The sequence below is a fragment of the Leucoraja erinacea genome, unplaced genomic scaffold (assembly GCF_028641065.1).
Source record: "Leucoraja erinacea ecotype New England unplaced genomic scaffold, Leri_hhj_1 Leri_192S, whole genome shotgun sequence".
NCBI classification, from domain to species: domain Eukaryota; kingdom Metazoa; phylum Chordata; class Chondrichthyes; order Rajiformes; family Rajidae; genus Leucoraja; species Leucoraja erinaceus.
Window position 1 is genome coordinate 98,495 of NW_026576093.1, and position 20,288 is coordinate 118,782.

Genomic DNA, 20,288 nt, shown 5'->3' on the forward strand with positions numbered 1-20,288 from the left:
ACAATCGAGCCATCCACAGTGTTACAGATACATGGTAAGGGAATCACATCATGCGCTCTAGAGGAATTGTAGGTATTACAAATGCAACCACGCTGCACAGTTATCTACTGATGCTGCACTAAGCTTGGGTCTAGAAATGAACAGCAAGGTAGATTTTCACAGAGACACATGAGGAACTGCAGATGCTGGTTTACAAAAAATGACACAAAGTGCTGGAGTAACTCACTGGATCAGCCATGTCTCGTGAACATGGGTCGATGGCGGTTCAGGTTGGGACCTTTTGTCAGACCCTGCCACACATAGAGTTTAAGATTCGGCCCATTTCAGTGGCAAATTCTGATGATTCATACAATCTATTTGGCAGCGGTTTGGCAACAGCTCCATCCAAGACCGCAAAAAATGCAGCGAATTGTGGACGCAGCCCAGACCATCACACAAACCAACCTCCCTTCCACTGGCTTCATCTACACCTCACGCTGCCTCGGCAAGGCCAGCAGCATCATCTAGGACCAGTCTCACCCTGGTCACTCCCTCTTCTCCCCTCTCCCATCAGGCAAGAGGTACAGAAGTGTTAAAACAAACGCACACACACCTCCAGATTCAGGGACAGTTTCTTCCCAGCTGTTATCAGGCAACTGAACCATCCTACCACAACCAGAGAGCAGTGCTGAACTACTATCTACTTCATTGGTGACCCTCAGACTATCCTTGATCGGACTTTGCTGGCTTTACCTTGCACTAAAGGCTATTCCCTTATGTATCTGTACACTGTAAACGGCTCGATTGTAATCATGTATTGTCTTTCCACTGACTGGATAGCACGCAACAAAAGCTTTTCACTGTACCTCGGTACACGTGACAATAAACTGAACTGAAACTAAATGTCATGTGTCCTTTGCCTAGGATAAGGAACTCTCCGTGTCGGAAAATAGTCTGTTCTTCAAAGATGGCAGGAAGAGGATTGACTATATCTTGGTCTACAAAAGAACGGACATGCACGTTGAGAAAAGGGGCACCTTTGAAAAGAACCTGCGGGCGGAAGGACTGCAGCTGGAAAGGGAGGTGCGAACATAACAAACAGCTTCATTGATAATCGTTTTATTGCCTCGAGTCTTTGATGATAGTTTAGTTCAGAGATACAATGTGGAAAGAGGCCCCGCCCACAGAGGGAGAGGTAAATCAGCCATGATTGAATGGCGGAGTAGACTTGATGGGCCAAATGGCCTAATTCTGCTCTAAGAACTTATCGATTCATGAAAAATGATTGCTATGGAAAGCTAACAATTTGACGTATTTTTAAAAAAAAAATATCCAATTTGGACTTAATTCCCATTATATATCCTTAAACCTTAAACGGCCTAAATCTAATTCTAGAATTCATGAGCTTATGAACACATAGACAGCACCCAAGGTCAGGATCGAACCCAGGTCTCTGGCGCTGTGCGGCCGCAGTTCTATAGGACAACACAGTGGCACATCGGTAGAGTTGCTGCCTCACAGCGCCAGGTTCGATCCCCACTACGGGTGCTGTCTGTACAGAGTTTGTACGTTCTCCCCGTGACCTGCGCGGGTTTTCTCCGAGATTTTCAGTTTCCTCCCACACTCCAAAGACGTGCAGGTTTGTAGGCTAATTGACTAGGTATAAATGTAAAATGAATTATCCATAGTGTGTGTCGGGCAGTGTTAGTGTGCAGGGATTGCTGGTCGGTGCAGACTCGGTGGGCCGAAGGGCCTGTTTCCGCATTATATCTCTATATATACTTGTGAATATTTGGTTTGTGAATATTAAAAAGTATTTTGTTCGAACATTCAAAAACAATTTAGATTTGTGCTGTGGTAACAATGAATCATTAGCTGTGCTGCCTGAAGGAAGTAATCTTTGGGAAGAATTGATAATGAGGTGATAGCCTAATGCGATTTAAATGTGGAATTATATAAGTTTTGTTGCCTTCGAGATAAAGCAATAACTTTATTAAATATTAAGCTTTTAGCCTTTGATGTTAATTCAATTATATCATTAATGTTCATTCATATTGAATGGCGGTGCTGGCTCGAAGGGCCGAGTGGCCTACTACTGCACCTATTGTCTATGTTTCATATAACCTGGTTATAAATCAGAGCTGAAATTATGTGGACAGTGATTTGGAAACATAGAAACATAGCAAATAGGTGCAGGAGTAGGCCATTCGGCCCTTCGAGCCTGCACTGCCATTCAATATCATGGCTGATCATCCAGAATCAGTTCCCTTCCTGCTTTCTCCCTATATCCCTTGATTCCATTAGCCCAAAGAGCTATATCTAACCCTCTCTTGAATACATCCAGTGAATCGGCCTCCACTGCCGTCTGTGGCAGAGAATTCCACGGATTCACAACTCTTCTGGGTGAAAACGTTTTTCCTCATCTCAGTCCTAAATGGCCGACCCCTTATTCTTAAACTGTGTGTGTGACCCCTGGCTCTGGACTCCCTCCAACATGGGGAACATTTTTCCTGCCTCTAGCTTGTCCAATCCCTTATGAATTTTATATTTATCGATAAGATTGTGTTTTGAACCAACTTACCACCACACCTCCAGATTCAGGGACAGTTTCTTCCCAGCTGTTATCAGGCAACTGAACCATCCTCCCACAACCAGAGAGCGGTCCTGAACTACTATCTACCTCATTGGTGACCCTAGGGACTATCCTTGATCGGACTTTGCTGGCTTTGCCTTACACTAAACGTTATTCCTTGATCATGTATTTATACACTGTAAATGTATCCATTTTTACAGATACAGCATGGAACCAGGCCCTTCGACCCACCAATCACCCATTCTCATAAGTTCTATGTTGTCCCATTTTCCCATCCATTTAGCTTAGAGACACAGGAAGGGAAACTGGCCCTTCGGCCCACTGAGCCCATGCTAACCATCGATCACCTGTTCACACTAGTTCTATGCTATCCCATTTTCTCACCCACTCCCCACACACCAAGGGCATCTTACCGAAGCCATTTAACCTGTAACATCTTTGGGATGTGGGAGGAAACCGGAGCACCCGGTGTAACGGCTCGATTGGAACCATCTTTCCGCGGGCTGGATAGCACGTAACAAAAAGCTCCTCACTGCTCCTCGGTACACGTGGCAATGAACTAAACGAGACTATGTCTTCATTTCTCTCCAACTGCAGCAATCCATCACAAACGCTGACGTGATGTTTGTGAAACTCCACGCACCTTGGGAAACTATTTGTAAATATGCGGAGGTCATGAACATTCGAATGCCATTCAGGTTTGTACATGTCTTGCTTTGTTGAGTTCAATTGGTAAACCGCTCACCTTAACACTGAGGTCGTCACTGAATTTTTTTGGGGGGGAATCACTGCTAAAGATCGGTGTGGGATTGTGGCCACGTTTATAATAGAAGCTTTAAACAAGCCCTGAAGACAAGGATAGGTTTGATTCCCCTCGGGTGGCCAGTGAATTCCATGATAGTCAAGCTATCATCAACTCCCTCAAATGAAAAGTCGGAGAACATCCCTTTATGTCGTGTAGGAAGGAACTACAGATGCTGGTTTCAACCGAAGATACACAAAACGCTGGAGTAACTCTGTGGGACAGGCAGCGTCTCGGGCGGGAAGGAACGGGTGACGTTTCTGCGTCGACACCCGAATCTTCAGGCGCTCCTGTCTGAAGAAGGGTCTCGACCCGAAACGTCACCCATTCCTTCTCTCCAGAGATGCTGCCTGTCCCACAGAGTTACTCCAGCGTTTTGTGCCTGTCCTTTTATTTTGGACAGTTTGTGAAAATTACCACAGGGAAAATGCAACCAGTTTTGCAACATTTTAATATAGAATTGCAACACATGTAAGCCCAGCCCAGCCCTCCCTGTATTGTTCACCATGTGTCCCCAGGGAGAGAGGGGGATGGAACCAGGGGTCGCGTGCGTGAAGCATGGCGACTGGAGGGGTGGGAGCGCTGCCCCGGGACCGTGAGAGAACGACCCACCTCCCCCTTCTCCATTCACCCCTCCGCGTCTACCCCTCTCTCCCCCCTCCACCTGGGGTAGATCTACCCGAGACGAGAGTAGATTACTCTAGCGCGGGGCCCCCTTCGGCACGGGGCCCAATCGGGACCAATTGGTCCAATTGGCTTAAGGCCGGCCCTGATCAGAGTTTCAATTAGAATTGCTTAATGGCACCTGATGTTCATGATGCTACAGAGAGTAGATGTTCCCTAGCCTTTTCTTCTTGATGTTCAGTTTATTGTTTTTCATATCCATCCAGGAAAAAATGTTATTATACTGCTTGGAGGAGCAAAATGATTAGCAGGTTGGTGGGTGATGTGCTGCATCTGCTTTAACACCATGTCTCAGCACGTCTGCATGTTTGTTGGTGATTGTAAAATCACGGGGAGACCACTCTGGGCAAGAGATAGATACCAAAAGCTGGAGTAACTCAGCGGGACAGGCAGCGTCTCTGGAGAGAGGGAATGGGTGACCCTTCCTCAGTCTGGCATGGGTTTAAAACAGACTACACACTGGGTTAACTAGAGATATTGTAAGCCTGGTGCAATGTTATTGCACCTCACTGTCATCAAGGCAGAGTCATGGGGCTGTCCCACTGTACGAGGTAATTCAAGAGCTCTCCCGAGTTTAAAAAAAAAAACTCGTGGTAAGCACGGAGAATGAACGTAGCGGGTACGTCGGAGCTCGGGGACGTCTCTCAGCGGCTCGTAACGCTAACGGCAGGTACTCGTGAAGACTCGTGAAGATTTTTCAACATGTTGAAAAATGTCCACAAGAGCTACGAACGGCTATTACCGTAAATCTCCAAGTTCGAATCATGGGAAACTCGGGAGAACTCTTGAATTAACTCGTACAGTGGGACATTCCCTTCACTCCTCAAAGTGCCCGAGGAAGGTGAATTCAATTTACTTAGATATTTTAGTGATAGTACTTTAGTGCCAATATTACTTCAGCAATATGTTTCAGGTTGTGTTTTGTGACTGTTGGCAGGCTGTCCATTCACACTAGTTCCATGCTATCCCATTTTCTCATCCGCTCCCCACTCACCTGGGGCAACTTACACAAGCCGATTTAGTTTACAAACCTGCACGTCTTTGGAGTGCGGGAGGAAACCGGAGATCCCGGAGAAAACCCACGCAGGTCACGGGGAGAGCGTGCAAACTCCATACAGACAGCACCCGTAGTCAGGATCGAACCCGGGTCTCCGGCGCAGTGAGGCAGCAACTCTACCGCTGCGCCACCGTGCCGCTCTCAGAGTTTGATACACTTACGTAATGACATGCTCAATGTCTTTGATTGAGTGGTGAATAACATGTGACCATTGAGTTTAAACATGCAGCACGGAAACTGGCCCTTCGGCCCACTGAGCCCGTTCTGACCATCGATTACCCGTTCACACTAGTTTGAAGTCATCCCACTTTCTCATCCACTCCCTACACACAAGGGTCGATTAGCAGAGGACAAATAACCAACGGTCCCACAGGTCTAAGACAGGTGGGGGAAAATCGGAGCATTTTTAATGACATTTTACATAAGACAACATCATCTTGTCTTTTGGGGAGAATTTTGACATTTCATCCCAGCAGTAGATTAATGGGCCTGTCCCACCTACGCGATTTCTTTGTTGACTTGTTGGCAATCATCATAGTGGCAGCAGGTCCCCGAAAATGTTCAACATGTTGAAAATCCAGCGGCGACCAGAAAAATGTACGACTGTCATATGCTGAGAGAATGGAGCGGCTGGGCTTGTATCGCTTAGAAGGATGAGAGAGGATCTTATTGAAACATACAAGATTATTAAAGGCTTGGACACGCTAGAGGCAGGAAACATGTTCCCGATGTTGGGGGACTCTAGAACCAGGGGCCACACACAGTTTAAGAATAAGGGGTAAGCCACTTAGAACGGAGACGAGGAAACACTTTTTCACACAGAGAGTTGTGAGTCTGTGGAATTCTCTGCTTCAGAGGGCGGTGGAGGCAGGTTCTCTGGATACTTTCAAGAGAGAGCTAGATAGGGCTCTTGAAGATAGTGGAGTCAGGGGATATGGGGAGAAGGCAGGAACGGGGTACTGATTGGGGATGATCAGCCATGGTCACATTGAATGGCGGTGCTGGCTCGAAGAGCCAAATGGCCTACTCCTGCATCTATTGTCTATTGACTCTTTGGGTGACTGCACACGACCAAACAGGAGTCGCCCCGCGACATGTCGCCTGTATGGTGGAGAGCAGTCGCCCAAAGAGTCGTTCCTTTATCTGGTCGCCGCTGGATTTTCAACATGTGGTAAATTTTCGGCCTGACGCTACGACTATTCGTTGGCAAATTCGCTGATAAAAATCGCGTAAGCGGGACAGGCCCTTTTTTAGACTATTCCCAGCTGTGTCTTTGTGAGATCTTGTGAACGACTCGAATAAAGTTACAATGATTGAGTAGTTTCTCATTCTCTCATGCTAAACTCTGTGTGTATCTATTGCAGTGAAGTTGGAGCTCCACTACACTCTGCCAGGAAGATGACTGTAACATCCTATTACTTAGAAGTGGCAGAGACAAGACCCAAACTATCCAGCCAAATTGTCCTCAGGTGGATAGATTATCTAGAGTAGTGTAGTTTGTACATTTTTAATCTCCTATTTTCTTCCATCTTCTAAGCTATTTGCCAAACTCAAAAGCCTGCTTTTCCTCTCACCCTATCTGCGTCTCTTATGCCCATCCAATTAGTTCTTTTGTTTAGTTTTGGAGACACAGCGCGGAAACAGGACCTTCGACACATGACCCACGCCAACCACCAAGATGACCCATCTACGCCAGTCCCACCTGCCACCATTTGGCCCACACCTCTCTAAACCCCACCTATCCATGTGCCGTAACTAAGAAGCCAATGACAGAGTCGTATAGCAGTGTGCAAGCAGGCCCTTCGGCCCACCTCGTCAGGCCGTAAGTGATAGGAGCAGAATTAGGCCATTCGGCCCATCAACAAAAACCTGTCACTGTATCTCGGTGGATGTGGCAATCAACTATACTCAACTAAAAGAACTAAAACAGTCCAATAAACCGACTCGCACAACTCTCTCCTTTATAAACAGTCCAGGTTGGGATGAGAGTGCAATGAGAGTTCAATAAGTACCCTCTCCCTCTTAGGTTGTACCTCAGAGTCGAGGATGACTTGTTGGTGGTTCTGCTGGTGAGTTCAGAGTAGGATCTAGCCACCTTCTGTCCACCTTACCATTCTCATAAGGTCATAAGGAACATAGAAACATAGAAACATAGAAATTAGGTGCAGGAGTAGGCCATTCGGCCCTTCGAGCCTGCACCGCCATTCAATATGATCATGACTGATCATCCAACTCAGTATCCCGTACCTGCCTTCTCTCCATACACTCTGATCCCCTTAGCCACAAGGGGCACATCTAACTCCCTCTTAAATATAGCCAATGAACTGGCCTCGACTACCCTCTGCGGCAGAGAGTTCCAGAGATTCACCACTCTCTGTGTGAAAAAAGTTCTTCTCATCTCGGTTTTAAAAGATTTCCCCCCTTATCCTTAAGCTGTGACCCCTTGTCCTGGACTTCCCTAACATCGGGAACAATCTTCCTGCATCTAGCCTGTCCCACCCCTTAAGAATTTTGTACGTTTCTATAAGATCCCCTCTCAATCTCCTAAATTCTAGAGAGTATAAACCAAGTCTATCCAGTCTTTCTTCATAAGACAGTCCTGACATCCCGGGAATCAGTCTGGTGAACCGTCTCTGCACTCCCTCTATGGCAATAATGTCCTTCCACAGATTTGGAGACCAAAACTTGGAGAACAGGAGTGGAATTAGGCCATTCGGCCCATCAAGTCTACTCCGCCAATCAATCATGGCTGATCTATCTCTCCCTCCTAACCCCATTCTCCTGCCTTCTCCCCATAACCCCTGACACCCTGACAACTGACCCACGATGACAAAGATGTCCCATCTAGGCTTATCCTTTGTTGGCCCATATCCCTCTAAACCTGTCCTATCCATGCACCTGTCCAAATGTCTTACAAATGCTGTTCTATAACCTGTTTCAACCACCTCATCTTCCTAACTACATCTTCAATGTTTAATTTGTTCAGGTTTTAACTTGTTGATTTTGACTGTTTTTACACACAGCCGATTAGTACCATGTTAGACGCATTACATAAATAACAAGTTGGTCTTAAAATAAGCAGATATGTTAACATATAGATGTCTGATAGTTAGCTTGTTATTTTAACTCTATAGTATTAGTTTCAGAAGGTGATATTTCTGAGATTTTGTGTTTGTTGGATACTTTAGTTTGTTGGATACAAATTATTTTTCTGCATTTTCCTAAATCTATCTCAATCTCCATTGTTGGTAAATCCAGACCTGAAAATATTTTTTTTAGTTTAGAGATACACCACGGAAATAGTCCCTTCGGCCCACTGAGTCCACACCGCTCATCAATCACCAGTTCACACCACTTCTATGTAAAGGGCGTGTCCCACTTGGGTGACCTAATCCGCGAGTTCTGGCGAGTTTGCCCTCGACTCGTACTCGCAGCACGGTCGACACGAGGTTGTAGGAGGTCTTCGTAACTCTCCTTCATGCTCGAGAGTGGTCCCCGCGTACTCGAGGCCTCAGCTAGGTCACGGCGTATTTTTCAACACAAGGGCGACAGATAGCACAATGGGCTAAGAGTTCGGCTGGTGACCGGAAGGTAGCCGGTTCAAATCCCGCTTGGAGTGCATACTGTCGTTGTGTCCTTGGGCAAGACACTTCACCCACCTTTGCCTGTGTGTAATGGAATGTAATTACGGCGGCAGGCGCGGGCACACCGCGACGCCCTGTGTCTCCCTTTCAAGGGAGATGCTAAAATGCATTTCGTTGTCTCTGTACTGTACACTGACAATGACAATTAATTGAATCATTTCATTTTCATTTCATTTCAACATGTTGAAAAATGCCCGATAGTAAAAAAAAACCGCCAGAGACCCGGGTTCAATCCTCACCTCGGGAGCTGTCTGTCTGTGTGGAGTTTGCACGCTCTGTCTGTGACCGCTTGGGTTTCCTCCGGGTGCTCCGGTTTCCTCCCACATCCCAAAGACGTGCGGGTTTGAAGGTTAATATGCCCCTCTGTAAATTGCCCCCCTAGTGTGTAGGGAGTGGATGAGAAAGTGGGATAGTATAGAACTAGTGTGAACGGGTGATCGATGGTCGGCACAGACCAGGTGGGCCGAAGGGCCTGTTTCCACGCTGTATCTCTGAACTAAACCGCACACGTCTCCATTTTTCTTTTGTGCATTGCAGGTACATAAGCCTCCTCTGTCACTCATGTGAAGATGTTTCTCTTTCATGCATTAGAGTCACATTTAATCAGTTGAAGATCAGTGTGTGCAAGTTGACAATATAACTGTGTCGAACAAATCAAATTAGTCAAGGGGTCAGAGACCAGAACATTGTGAAGGGCCGTGCAGAAAGTGGACTCCTGCAGTAGTTGACAAATCATTTGTCAATGTGATTTTACAATGCTCCAAATGAATGCATGGGCATTTCTGCACCTGGTGCTTGGATCTACTGCATGCCCAACATGCTTTGCATGCTTTTGTGTCATTCACTTCGAGCGCATCTACAGGGTGGAGGCAAATGTTCCGGGACACACGGGCCTGGACTCTGGGGGCCATTCAGCACGACGCCCACCTTGTTTGACAAAGTCTTGCTAAAGCAATTGCCGACCGACCCGCAAGAGCAGTTAATGGCCTGTCCCACATGGCGATATTTCTCGGCGACTGCTGGCATCGTCGACTAACGTATCGGGTCACCGACAAACCCGTAGCGCAACGACGTATTGACGCGCGGCGTTTATTTTTCAAGTCTCGCAACATTTTTATTTGCCGCCGCTGGATTTTGAAATATTCCAAAATCTTTTGGCGACACTGATAAGACGCCCTCAGTCGCTAAAAAAAATTGCCAAGTGGGACAGGCCCTTCAAAGCTCAAGCGCGTCTGAGCAGAGTGATCGTCAACCACTACCGATTGAATATTTATTCTCATATGTACCGAAATAAAAAATTCCTCCGTGCAGCAGCAAAACAGATATGTAAAGGGAGTACTCTGTAAACTACACAAACAACAAAGAAGTCATATATTTGCTTAAGAAAGAACTGCAGGTGCTGGAAAAATCGAAGGTAGACACAAAATGCTGGAGAAACTCAGCGGGTGAGGCAGCATCTATGGAGAGAAGGAATTGGCGACATTTCGGGTCGAGACCCTTGGGGTTTCAATAGACAATAGACAATTAACAATAGGTGCAGGAGTTGGCCATTTGGCCCTTTGAGCCAGCACCGCCATTCAATGTGATCATGGCTGATCATCCATAATCAGTACCCCGTTCCTGCCTTCTCCCCGTATCCCCTGACTCTGCTATCTTCAAGAGCCCTATCTAGCTCTCTCTTGAAAGCATCCAGAGAACCAGCCGCCACCACCCTCTGAGGCAGAGAATTCCACAGACTCACAACTCTCTGTGAGAAAAAGGCTGTCTCGACCCGAAACATCGCCAATTCCTTCTCTCCATAGATGCTGCCTCACCTTAAAGTCATATATATATATATTGTGTATATATATAGAAACATGGAAAATAGGTGCAGGAGTAGACCATTCGGCCCTTCGAGCCAGCACCGCCATGCAATATGATCATGGCTGATCATCCACAATCAGTACCCCATTCCTGCCTTCTTCCCATACCCTTGATTCCGTTAGCCCCAAGAGCTAAATCTAACTCTCTCTTGAAAACATCCAGTGAATTGGCCTCCACTGCCTTCTGTGGCAGAGAATTCCACAGATTCACAACTCTCTGGGTGAATAGGTATATATATTTGATGTTTCGGGTCGAGACCCTTCTGACTGAGTGTCGGGGGGGGGGGGGGGAGGGAAACGAGAGTTATAGACGGTGATGTAGAGAGAGATATAGAACAAATGGCGCTGCAGAATTCTTGTCGGAGAGAGAAGGAGAACTTCTTCAAAGTTGACGTACCCTGAGAAGATTTCGCAGTGGAGCAGATGAAATGTGTACAATCTGAGTTTACATCGAAGATCGACGCAACCGAAGATGGAAACTATTGCGGCGCCACCTGATGGTCAGACCACTTACTGTCGAACCCTCGTCAGTGGTTACGAGGACTGTCACATGACGTCATGGGTTAAGGGGAGAATCCTGCTACATCAGCAGATCTTACTAAAGATCCTATAGTGGAGCAAGATTAAACGCAACGGGCTGACGTGTAGTACGCAACGGAGCAGAACGTGGGCATTCCGTGAGACCACACCTGCAGTATTGCGTACAGTTTTGGGGGAAAATGTGAAAAGGACATTATTGCCATAGAGGGAGTGCAGAGACGGTTCAAATCTGATTTTGGGATTCAGGACTGTCTTATCCGAAAGACTGGATAGACTTGGTTTATACTCTCTAGAATTTAGGAGATTGAGAGGGGATCTTATAGAAACTTACAAATTCTTAAGGGGTTGGACAGGCTAGATGCAGGGAGATTTTTCCCGATGTTAGGGAAGTCCAGGACAAGGGGTCAGAGCTTAATGATAAAGGGGAAATCCATTAAAAACCGAGATGAGAAGAAATTTTTTCACACAGAGAGTTAGAGAATCTCTGGAACTCCATGCCACGGAGAACTTGAGGCTTCTTGGCTATATTTAACCTTTCGTTCCTGTGGCCCTCCATGGCTAAGGGTAGGATCAGGGGGTAATGGAGAGAAGGCACATACGGGCTACTGAGTGGATGATCAGCCAGCGTATGAACATTGACTTCTCCAATTTCAGGTAGTCCCTGCTTTCTCCCTCCTTCCCCTCCCCTTCCCAGCTCCTCCACAGCCCACTGTTTCTGCATCTTCCTTTCTTCTTTCCCCCCCCCCCGCCCCCACATCAGTCTGAAGAAGGGTCTCGACCTGAAGCGTCGCCTATTTATTCGCTCCATTGATGCTGCCTCACCCGCTGAGTTTCTCCAGCATTTTTGTCTGCCTTCGATTTTTGCAGCATCTGCAGTTCCTTCTTAAACAATTCACCGAATACAGTAACCGTTCGATCACAAAGTTTGGACTCGCTACACTCTATATATGAAAATATTATAATATACATTATAAAAATATATATAATATACAGTAAACATTATAATATACAATAAAATGTCATACACACACACACACACATATATATATATAGACACATACTGAAGATAGACTATATATATATATATATATATATATATACATATATGTAACATAGAAACATAGAAATTAGGTGCAGGAACAGTCCATTCGGCCCTTCGAGCCTGCACCGCCATTCAATATGATCATGGCTGATCATCCAACTCAGTATCCCGTACCTGCCTTCTCTCCATACCCCCTGCTCCCCTTAGCCACAAGGGCCACATCTAACTCCCTCTTAAATATAGCCAATGAACTGGCCTCAACTACCCTCTGTGGCAGAGAGTTCCAGAGATTCACCACACCATTCTCTGTGTGAAAAAAGTTTCTTCTCATCTCGGTTTTAAAGGATTTCCCCCTTATCCTTAAGCTGTGACCCCTTGTCCTGGACTTCCCTAACATTGGGAACAATCTTCCTGCATTTAGCCTGTCCAACCCCTTAAGAATGTTGTAAGTTTCTATAAGATCCCCTCTCAATCTCCTAAATTCTAGAGAGGTAGGTATATGTAGGTATATATATATATATATATATATGTATATATATAGTGTCTAACTTCAGTATATAGAATTATGACATTTTAATTTTTTATTATAATGTTTACAGAGTACTATGTTTACATATCTGTTGCGCTGTTGCAGATAAGAATTTCTGTTTTGGGAGTAATATATATAATATATACTTTTTATAATTAAAAAATAATTTTCAATATTGCCCCTTAATTGCTTATCTTGCTCTGAATTTACGAAATGAACCAGCTATTTTTATCGACTTCAATCAGATAATAACCAACCTCAATATAACCTAAGGTAGACAAAAATGCTGGAGAAACTCAGCGGGTGCAGCAGCATCTATGGAGCGAAGGAAATAGGCAACGTTTTGGGCCGAAACCCTTCTTCAGACTGATCAATATAACCGATCTACTCTAAACAAATTAGAACCATATTTAACTGCAACAATATCAGTAAATACTGAAATCCAACATATTTTCCTTCAAAGTCTTTTTTTTATAATAAATGTTAACAAATAAGGAATACTTTGGCATGTCTCCCATATTGATGCTGTGAGCACTAAGTCATATATTTTCATAATTACAATTATGGTTTCTGGTGGAATATTGCAGGCTTTAATAATTATTTCACATAGGTATCAGAGAATAGTCACAATCATTTATATTCAATACAATGAATCCTAATTGTGGGGATAAAATTATAAATATTTAATGCACGAGAGATATTTCAGAATAAATAAAATAAAGTTGAAAATAAATATGTAGAAGGAACTGCAGATGATGGTTTAAACTGGTATAAAAGCAGTAAACATCTTGATTGATTTTAATAGTTACACTATTTCCTTGAAGTATTAATTTAGGCGAACTTTGCCTGCAATATTTAATATTTTACACAAAGCATAAATTGTCCCTGTTTTTTTGAGCAATTGTCTTTGAAAATTTTAGGTTTGAGCTACTTTAATGTTCTTGGGTTATTTAAGTGCACTTCAACTTAAATATTAGTAGTGTGACACTTTTGTATCAGTGTTCAGAAGAGCATGCGACACGTGAAGAGTTGGCTCCCACGGAACCCGATGCAACTCGACAAAGAAGCTCTACCCGATCTGGAAGAGGCAGAGAGCTACACGGCACCGTTCAGTAGAGCACGCATGCACCAGTAAGTATACTACGTGTAATGTGTCAGTGTGTGTACCACGTATAACATGCCAGTATGTACCCTACATAGAGGGAGTACAGAGAAGGTTCACCAGACTGATTCCTGGGATGGCAGGACTTTCATATGACGAAAGACTGGATAGACTCGGCTTGTACTCGCTAGAATTTAGAAGATTGAGGGGGGATTTTATAGAAACTTACAAAATTCTTAATGGGTTGGACAGGCTAGATGCAGGAAAATTATTCCCAATGTTGGGGAAGTCCAGAACAAGGGGTCACAGTTTAGGGATAAGAGGGAAGTCTTTTAGGACTGAGATGAGAAAATCATTTTTTACACAGAGAGTGGTGAATCTGTGGAATTCTTTGCCACAGAAGGTAGTTGAGGCCACAGTTAATTGGCTATATTTAAGAGGGAGTTAGATGTGGCCCTTGTGGGTAAAGGGATCAGGGGGTATGGGGGGAAGGCAGGGATGGGATACTGAGTTGGATGATCAGCCATGATTATATTGAATGGCGGTGTAGGCTCGAAGGGCCGAATGGCCTACTCCAGCACCTATTTTCTATGTTTCTATGTCTATATTTCTATATAACGGAGGCAAATGCCTCTGTTGCCATGCTGTGAGGACGGAGAGGATGAGAAGGAGTTTCTTCCCAGAGGCCATTCGGACTGTAAACTCCTATCTCTCCAGGGACTAACTTTACTGAACCACTCTACTGTTGTGTGGTGTCTTTTTTAAATTGCTGTTTTTTTTTCTTTTTTCTTCCCTCCCTCCCACAAATATGTAATATGTGAATATGTGATTCTGTTCCATTCTGTTTGTAGTTTGTTTGTTTGTCTTTTTGCACAAAGTCCGCGAGCATTGCCACTTTTCATTTCACTGCACATCTCGTATGTGTATGTGACGAATAAACTTGACTTGACTTGACATGACAGTGAGTACACTACGTATAACATGTCTGGTGGGACATTACTGGCTTGGTCTTGCACCAACCTTTATTCGTGTTATTCCCTATATCGTGTATCTGCACACTGTGAACGGCTCGATTGTAATCACGTATTGTCTTTGCGCTGATTGAATAGCACGCAACAAAAGCTTTTCACTGTACCTCGGTAGAAGTGACAATAAACGAAAATGAAATGCAGCCTCACCAAAGTCCTATAAAATTGCTTCATGACTGCTTGACACTTATACTCAATGCCCAATTCAAGGAAGCCAAGCATGCCATACATCTTTGTCATCACTCTATCTACTTGTGATACCACTTTCAGGTAGTTATGTACTTGGAACCCAATGTCCCTCTCTACATCAATGTTGTACAGTAACATATCTCTGTTGCATGAGTTACCTATTGACATGCACAATTGAATGTTTTAAGAAAGAACTGCAGATGTTGGAAAAATGGAACTTAGACAAAGAAATGCTGGAGAAACTCAGCGGGCGAGGCATTCCTTCTCTCCCCAGATGCTGCCTCACCCGCTGAGTTTCTCCAGCATATTTTTGTCTACCTTCAGGGCGGCAGATGGCGTGCTAAGTGTTCGGCTGGCGACCGGAAGGTGGCCGGTTCGAATCCCGCTTGGAGTGCATACTGTCGTTGTGTCCTTGGGGCAAGATACTTCACCCACCTTTGCCTGCGTGTGAATGTGTGTGAATGTGTGTGGGTGATTGGCAGTGGATGGAGGGGCCGTAGGTGCAGATTGACAGCCACGCTTCCGTCAGTCTGCCCCAGGGCAGCTGTGGCTGCAGAAGTAGCTCACCGCCACCGAGTGAATGAATAATGTGATGTAAAGTGCTTTGAGTATCTAGAAAGGCGCTATATAAATCCCATCCATCATCATTATTATTATTATTACCTCTGCACAATTGAAATGTCATAGTTTCACTTACCATCTTCCAATCTTTTTTTCCCCTCAGCTTCACCATCAACAACAAAGACACATTTTTCAGTAATTCTACCAGAAGTCGGATTGTTCACCATGTGCTACAAAGGACGAAATATGAAGATGGCAAATCTAAAATGGGTAATCAGACATCAGATTATTTTAATTGTCATTCTTACAGTACAGAGACAACGAAATGCATTATTGTTATAATTTAGTCGGGAATATACTTTCTTGGAACATGGACTTCACAAAAATCACTCTGATACTTTTTTATTGAAAGAATTTGCCTGATATAGAACAGTCAGCCGGCCAGTCCATTTTATTTGTATAGCACACTTAAAAACAACTCACGTTGACCAAAGTGCTGTACATCAGAAGGTACACAAAAATGCTGGAGAAACTCAGCGGGTGCAGCAGCATCTATGGAGCGAAGGAAATACAGCAACGTTTTGGGCCGAAGTCCTGCAGAAAATAGGCAACGTTTCGGGCTGAAACCCGGAAGGAAATAGGCAATGTTTCGGGCCAAAACTCTGAAGGAAATAGGCAACGTTTCGGGCCGAAACCCAGAAGGAAATAGGCAACGTTTCGGGCCGAAACCCTGAAGGAAATAGGCAACGTTTCGGGCAGAAACCCGGAAGGGTTTCGGCCCGAAACGTTGCCTATTTCCCTCGCTCCATACTAGATGATGCTGCACCCGCTGAGTTTCTCCAGCATTTTTGACTACCAATAAAAGTAAGCATGCAGGTACAGCAGGCAGTGAAGAAAGCCAATTGGCCTTCATAACAAGAGGAGTCGAGTATAGGAGCAAAGAGGTCCTTCTGCAGTTGTACAGGGCCCTAGTGAGACCACACCTGGAGTATTGTGTGCAGTTTTGGTCCCCTAATTTGAGGAAGGAAATTCTTGCTATTGAGGGAGTCCAGCGTAGGTTCACCAGGTCCGAAACGTTGCCTATTTCCTTCAGGGTTTTGGCCCGAAACGTTGCCTATTTCCTTCGCTCCATAGATGCTACTGCACCCGCTGAGTTTCTCCAGCATTTTTGTCTACCTTCGATTTTCCAGCATCTGCAGTTCCTTCTTTAACACATGCTGTATATCAGTGCAGGCACTAATGAGCTACATACAATGGTACATAGATCTAACAATACATACATACACTGTTTGACGATGCATTGATATTCAAGAGCAATATTTCATTAAATAATGTCAACTGTTATATCAGTTTTCTGTAATTAGTTTTTTTAAATTGTAGCTTGACATATTGCTGAAGGGATACTCTGTGATTGATGTAAGGTTGTGCTGAACTTTGCAGAATAAAGTGGCAACACTAGAAACTGCAGATGCTGGAATTAAACTTAAATTAAAAAAAAGGAAAATGCCTAGTTTGGTTAAACCCAGAAGGTCACGAGTGATTGGAGCAGAATTAGGCCATTCAGCCCATCATAGAAACATAGAAACATAGAAATTAGGTGCAGGTTTAGGCCATTCGGCCCTTCGAGCCTGCACCTCCATTCAATATGATCATGGCTGATTATCCAACTCAGTATCCCGTACCTGCCTTCTCTCCATACCCTCTGATCCCCTTAGCCGCAAGGGCCACATCTAACTCCCTCTTAAATATAGCCAATGAACTGGCCTCAACTACCCTCTGTGGCAGAGAGTTCCAGAGATTCACCACTCTCTGTGTGAAAAAAGTTCTTCTCATCTCGGTTTTAAAGGATTTCCCCCTTATCCTTAAGCTGTGACCCCTTGTCCTGGACTTCCCTAACATCGGGAACAATCTTCCTGCATCTAGCCTGTCCAACCCCTTAAGATCATAGCTGATCTATAGATCATATAGATCATAGCTGATCTATCTCTCCCTCCTAACCCCATGCGGGCTTGTAGGTTAATTGGCTTGGTGTAAATGTAAATTGCCCCTAGTGTGTGTAGGATAGTGTTAGTGTGCGGGGATCGCTGGTCGGTGCGGACTCGGTGGGCCGAAGGGCCTGTTTCCGCGCTGTATCTCTAAACTAAACTAAACTAAAAATCTATGAGTAGTGTGTTTACAGGCGTGTTGTTCTGCTGCAAGTAAGGATTGCATTGTACTGTTTGTGGTACGTATGACAATGAAATACTCTTGCCTCTCTCGCTATCATGCAGGAAAAATGTTCCCCACTTTGGGGGAATCCAGAACCAGGGGTCACACAGTTTAAAGAATAAGGGGTCGGCCATTTAGGACTGAGATGAGGAAAATCCTTTTCTCCCAGAGAGTTGTGAATCGGTGGAATTCTCTGCCACAGATGTTTTCAACAGAGAGTTAGATTTAGCTCTTAGGGCTAATGGAATCAAGGGATATGGGGACAATACACAATAGGTGCAGGAGTAGAGGCCATTCGGCCCTTCAAGCCAGCACCGCCATTCAATGTGATCGTGGCTGATCATCCACAATTAGTACCCCGTTCCTGCCTTCTCCCCATATCCCCTGACTCCGCTATCTTTAAGAGCTCTGTCTAGATCTCTCTTGAAAGTATCCAGAGAACCGGCCTCCACCGCCCTCTGAGGCAGAGAATTCCACAGACTCACAACTCTCTGTGTGAAAAAGTGTTTCCTCGTCTCCGTTCTAAATGGCTTACCCCTTGTTCAGGAACGGGATACTGATTGGGGATGGTAGACAAAAATGCTGGAGAAACTCAGCGGGTGCAGCAGTATCTATGGAGCGAAGGAAATAGGCAACGTTTCGGGCCGAAACCCTTCTTCTATTTCCTTCGCTCCATAGATGCTGCAGGTTCTCTGGATGCTTTCAAGAGAGAGCTAGACAGGGCTCTTAAAGATAGCGGAGTCAGGGGATATGGGGAGAAGGCAGGAAGGAACGGGGTACTGATTGGGGATGATCAGCCATGATCACATTGGGAGATGTTTAAGAAGGAACTGTGCAGATGCTGGAAAATCGAAGGTAGACAAAACCTGCATGCTTACTTTTATTGGTAGTCAAAAATGCTGGAGTAACTCAGCGGGTGCAGCAGCATCTATGGAGCGGAGGAAATAGGTAACGTTTCGGGCCGAAACCCGGAAGGGTTTCGGCCCGAAACGTTGCCTATTTCCAGAAAGGTTTCGGCCCGAAACGTTGCCTATTTCCTTCAGGGTTCTTCAGGGTTTCGGCCCGAAACGTTGCCTATTTCCTTCAGGGTTTCGGCCCGAAACGTTGCCTATTTCCTTCAGGGTTTCGGCCCGAAACGTTGCCTATTTCCTTCACTCCATAGATGCTGCTGCACCCGCTGAGTTTCTCCACCATTTTTGTCTACCTTCGATTTTCCAGCATCTGCACAGTTCCTTCTTAAACGCTGATTATGGATGATCAGCCATGATGGTCAAATTGAGTGGCGGTGCTGCCTCGATGGGCCGAATGGCCTACTCCTACACCTATTTTCAATGTATCGGGTATCAGTAATGGCTAACGTTTGTTTTACCGCTTGCCTTCTCTTTCCGTCAGGTTTAAACAGGTTGCTGAGCAATGGAACATATGTGGCTGCGTACCCACCGCATGAGGTGAGAGAATGAGTGAACAGTTTCAACGTGTTGATTGAGTGCGGAACCAAACAGAGTCAACGTGAAGATGTTTGAGGGTCATACGGTCATAAGTGATCGGAGCAGAATGAGGCCATTCAGCCCATCAAGTCCACTCCGCCATTCAATCACGGCTGATCAATATCTCCCCCCCCCCCCCCATCCCAATCTTTCCATCACATAGTGCCCATGTGGTAATGATTGAAATTTACTCCACTGCCTTTAATTCCAATGTTTATCCACTGTCATCAGTTCATATATTTATGCCTGATGGCAGGACTTTCATATGAAGAAAGACTGGATAGACTCGGCTTGTACTCGCTAGAATTTAGAAGATTGAGGGGGGATCTTATAGAAACTTACAAAATTCTTAAGGGGTTGGACAGGCTAGATGCAGGAAGATTGTTCCCGATGTTGGGGAAGTCCAGAACTAGGGGTCACAGCTTAAGGATAAGAGGGAAATCTTTTAGGACCGAGATGAGAAAATCATTTTTTACGCAGAGAGTGGTGAATCTGTGGAATTCTCTGCCACAGAAGGTAGTTGAGGCAAGTTCATTGGCTATATTTAAGAGGGAGTTAGATGTGGACCTTGTGGCTAAAGGGATCAGGGGGTATGGAGAGAAGGCAGGGATGGGATACTGAGTTGGATGATCAGCCATGATCATATTGAATGGCGGTGCAGGCTCGAAGGGCCGAATGGCCTACTCTTGCACCTAATTTCTATGTTTCTATGTTTCCTATCAGGTCATAGGAGTAGAATGAGGCCATTCGGCCCATCACATCTACTCCACCATTCGATCATGGCTGTTGCATCCCTCCCTCCAAACCCCATTCTCCTGCCTTCTCCCCATATCCCCCTGACACCCGTCCTAGCCAAGAATCTGTCAACCTCAACCTCTGACTTGGCCTCCACATGAATCCCACAGATTCACCACCCTCATAATTGTAATATGTTCATTTAGTTCCCTCAACAATCTTTGATGCGTCCCTGGAACCGATGAC

At 45.1% G+C, this 20,288-nt stretch overlaps 1 protein-coding gene across 2 annotated transcripts in view; it reads left to right on the forward strand.

Moving 5' to 3' along the window:
• The window catches only part of LOC129716236 (anoctamin-3-like), a 139,348-nt gene that overhangs the window by 57,801 nt on the left and 61,259 nt on the right, over window positions 1–20,288 (forward strand). For both annotated transcript variants that reach the window (XM_055666114.1, XM_055666113.1), the window contains exons 5-10: window positions 904–1,062; window positions 3,170–3,270; window positions 4,265–4,309; window positions 13,732–13,863; window positions 15,776–15,882; window positions 19,213–19,268. In XM_055666114.1, coding sequence (XP_055522089.1) covers window positions 904–1,062; window positions 3,170–3,270; window positions 4,265–4,309; window positions 13,732–13,863; window positions 15,776–15,882; window positions 19,213–19,268 — 600 coding nt within the window. The remainder of the gene's footprint in view (window positions 1–903; window positions 1,063–3,169; window positions 3,271–4,264; window positions 4,310–13,731; window positions 13,864–15,775; window positions 15,883–19,212; window positions 19,269–20,288) is intronic.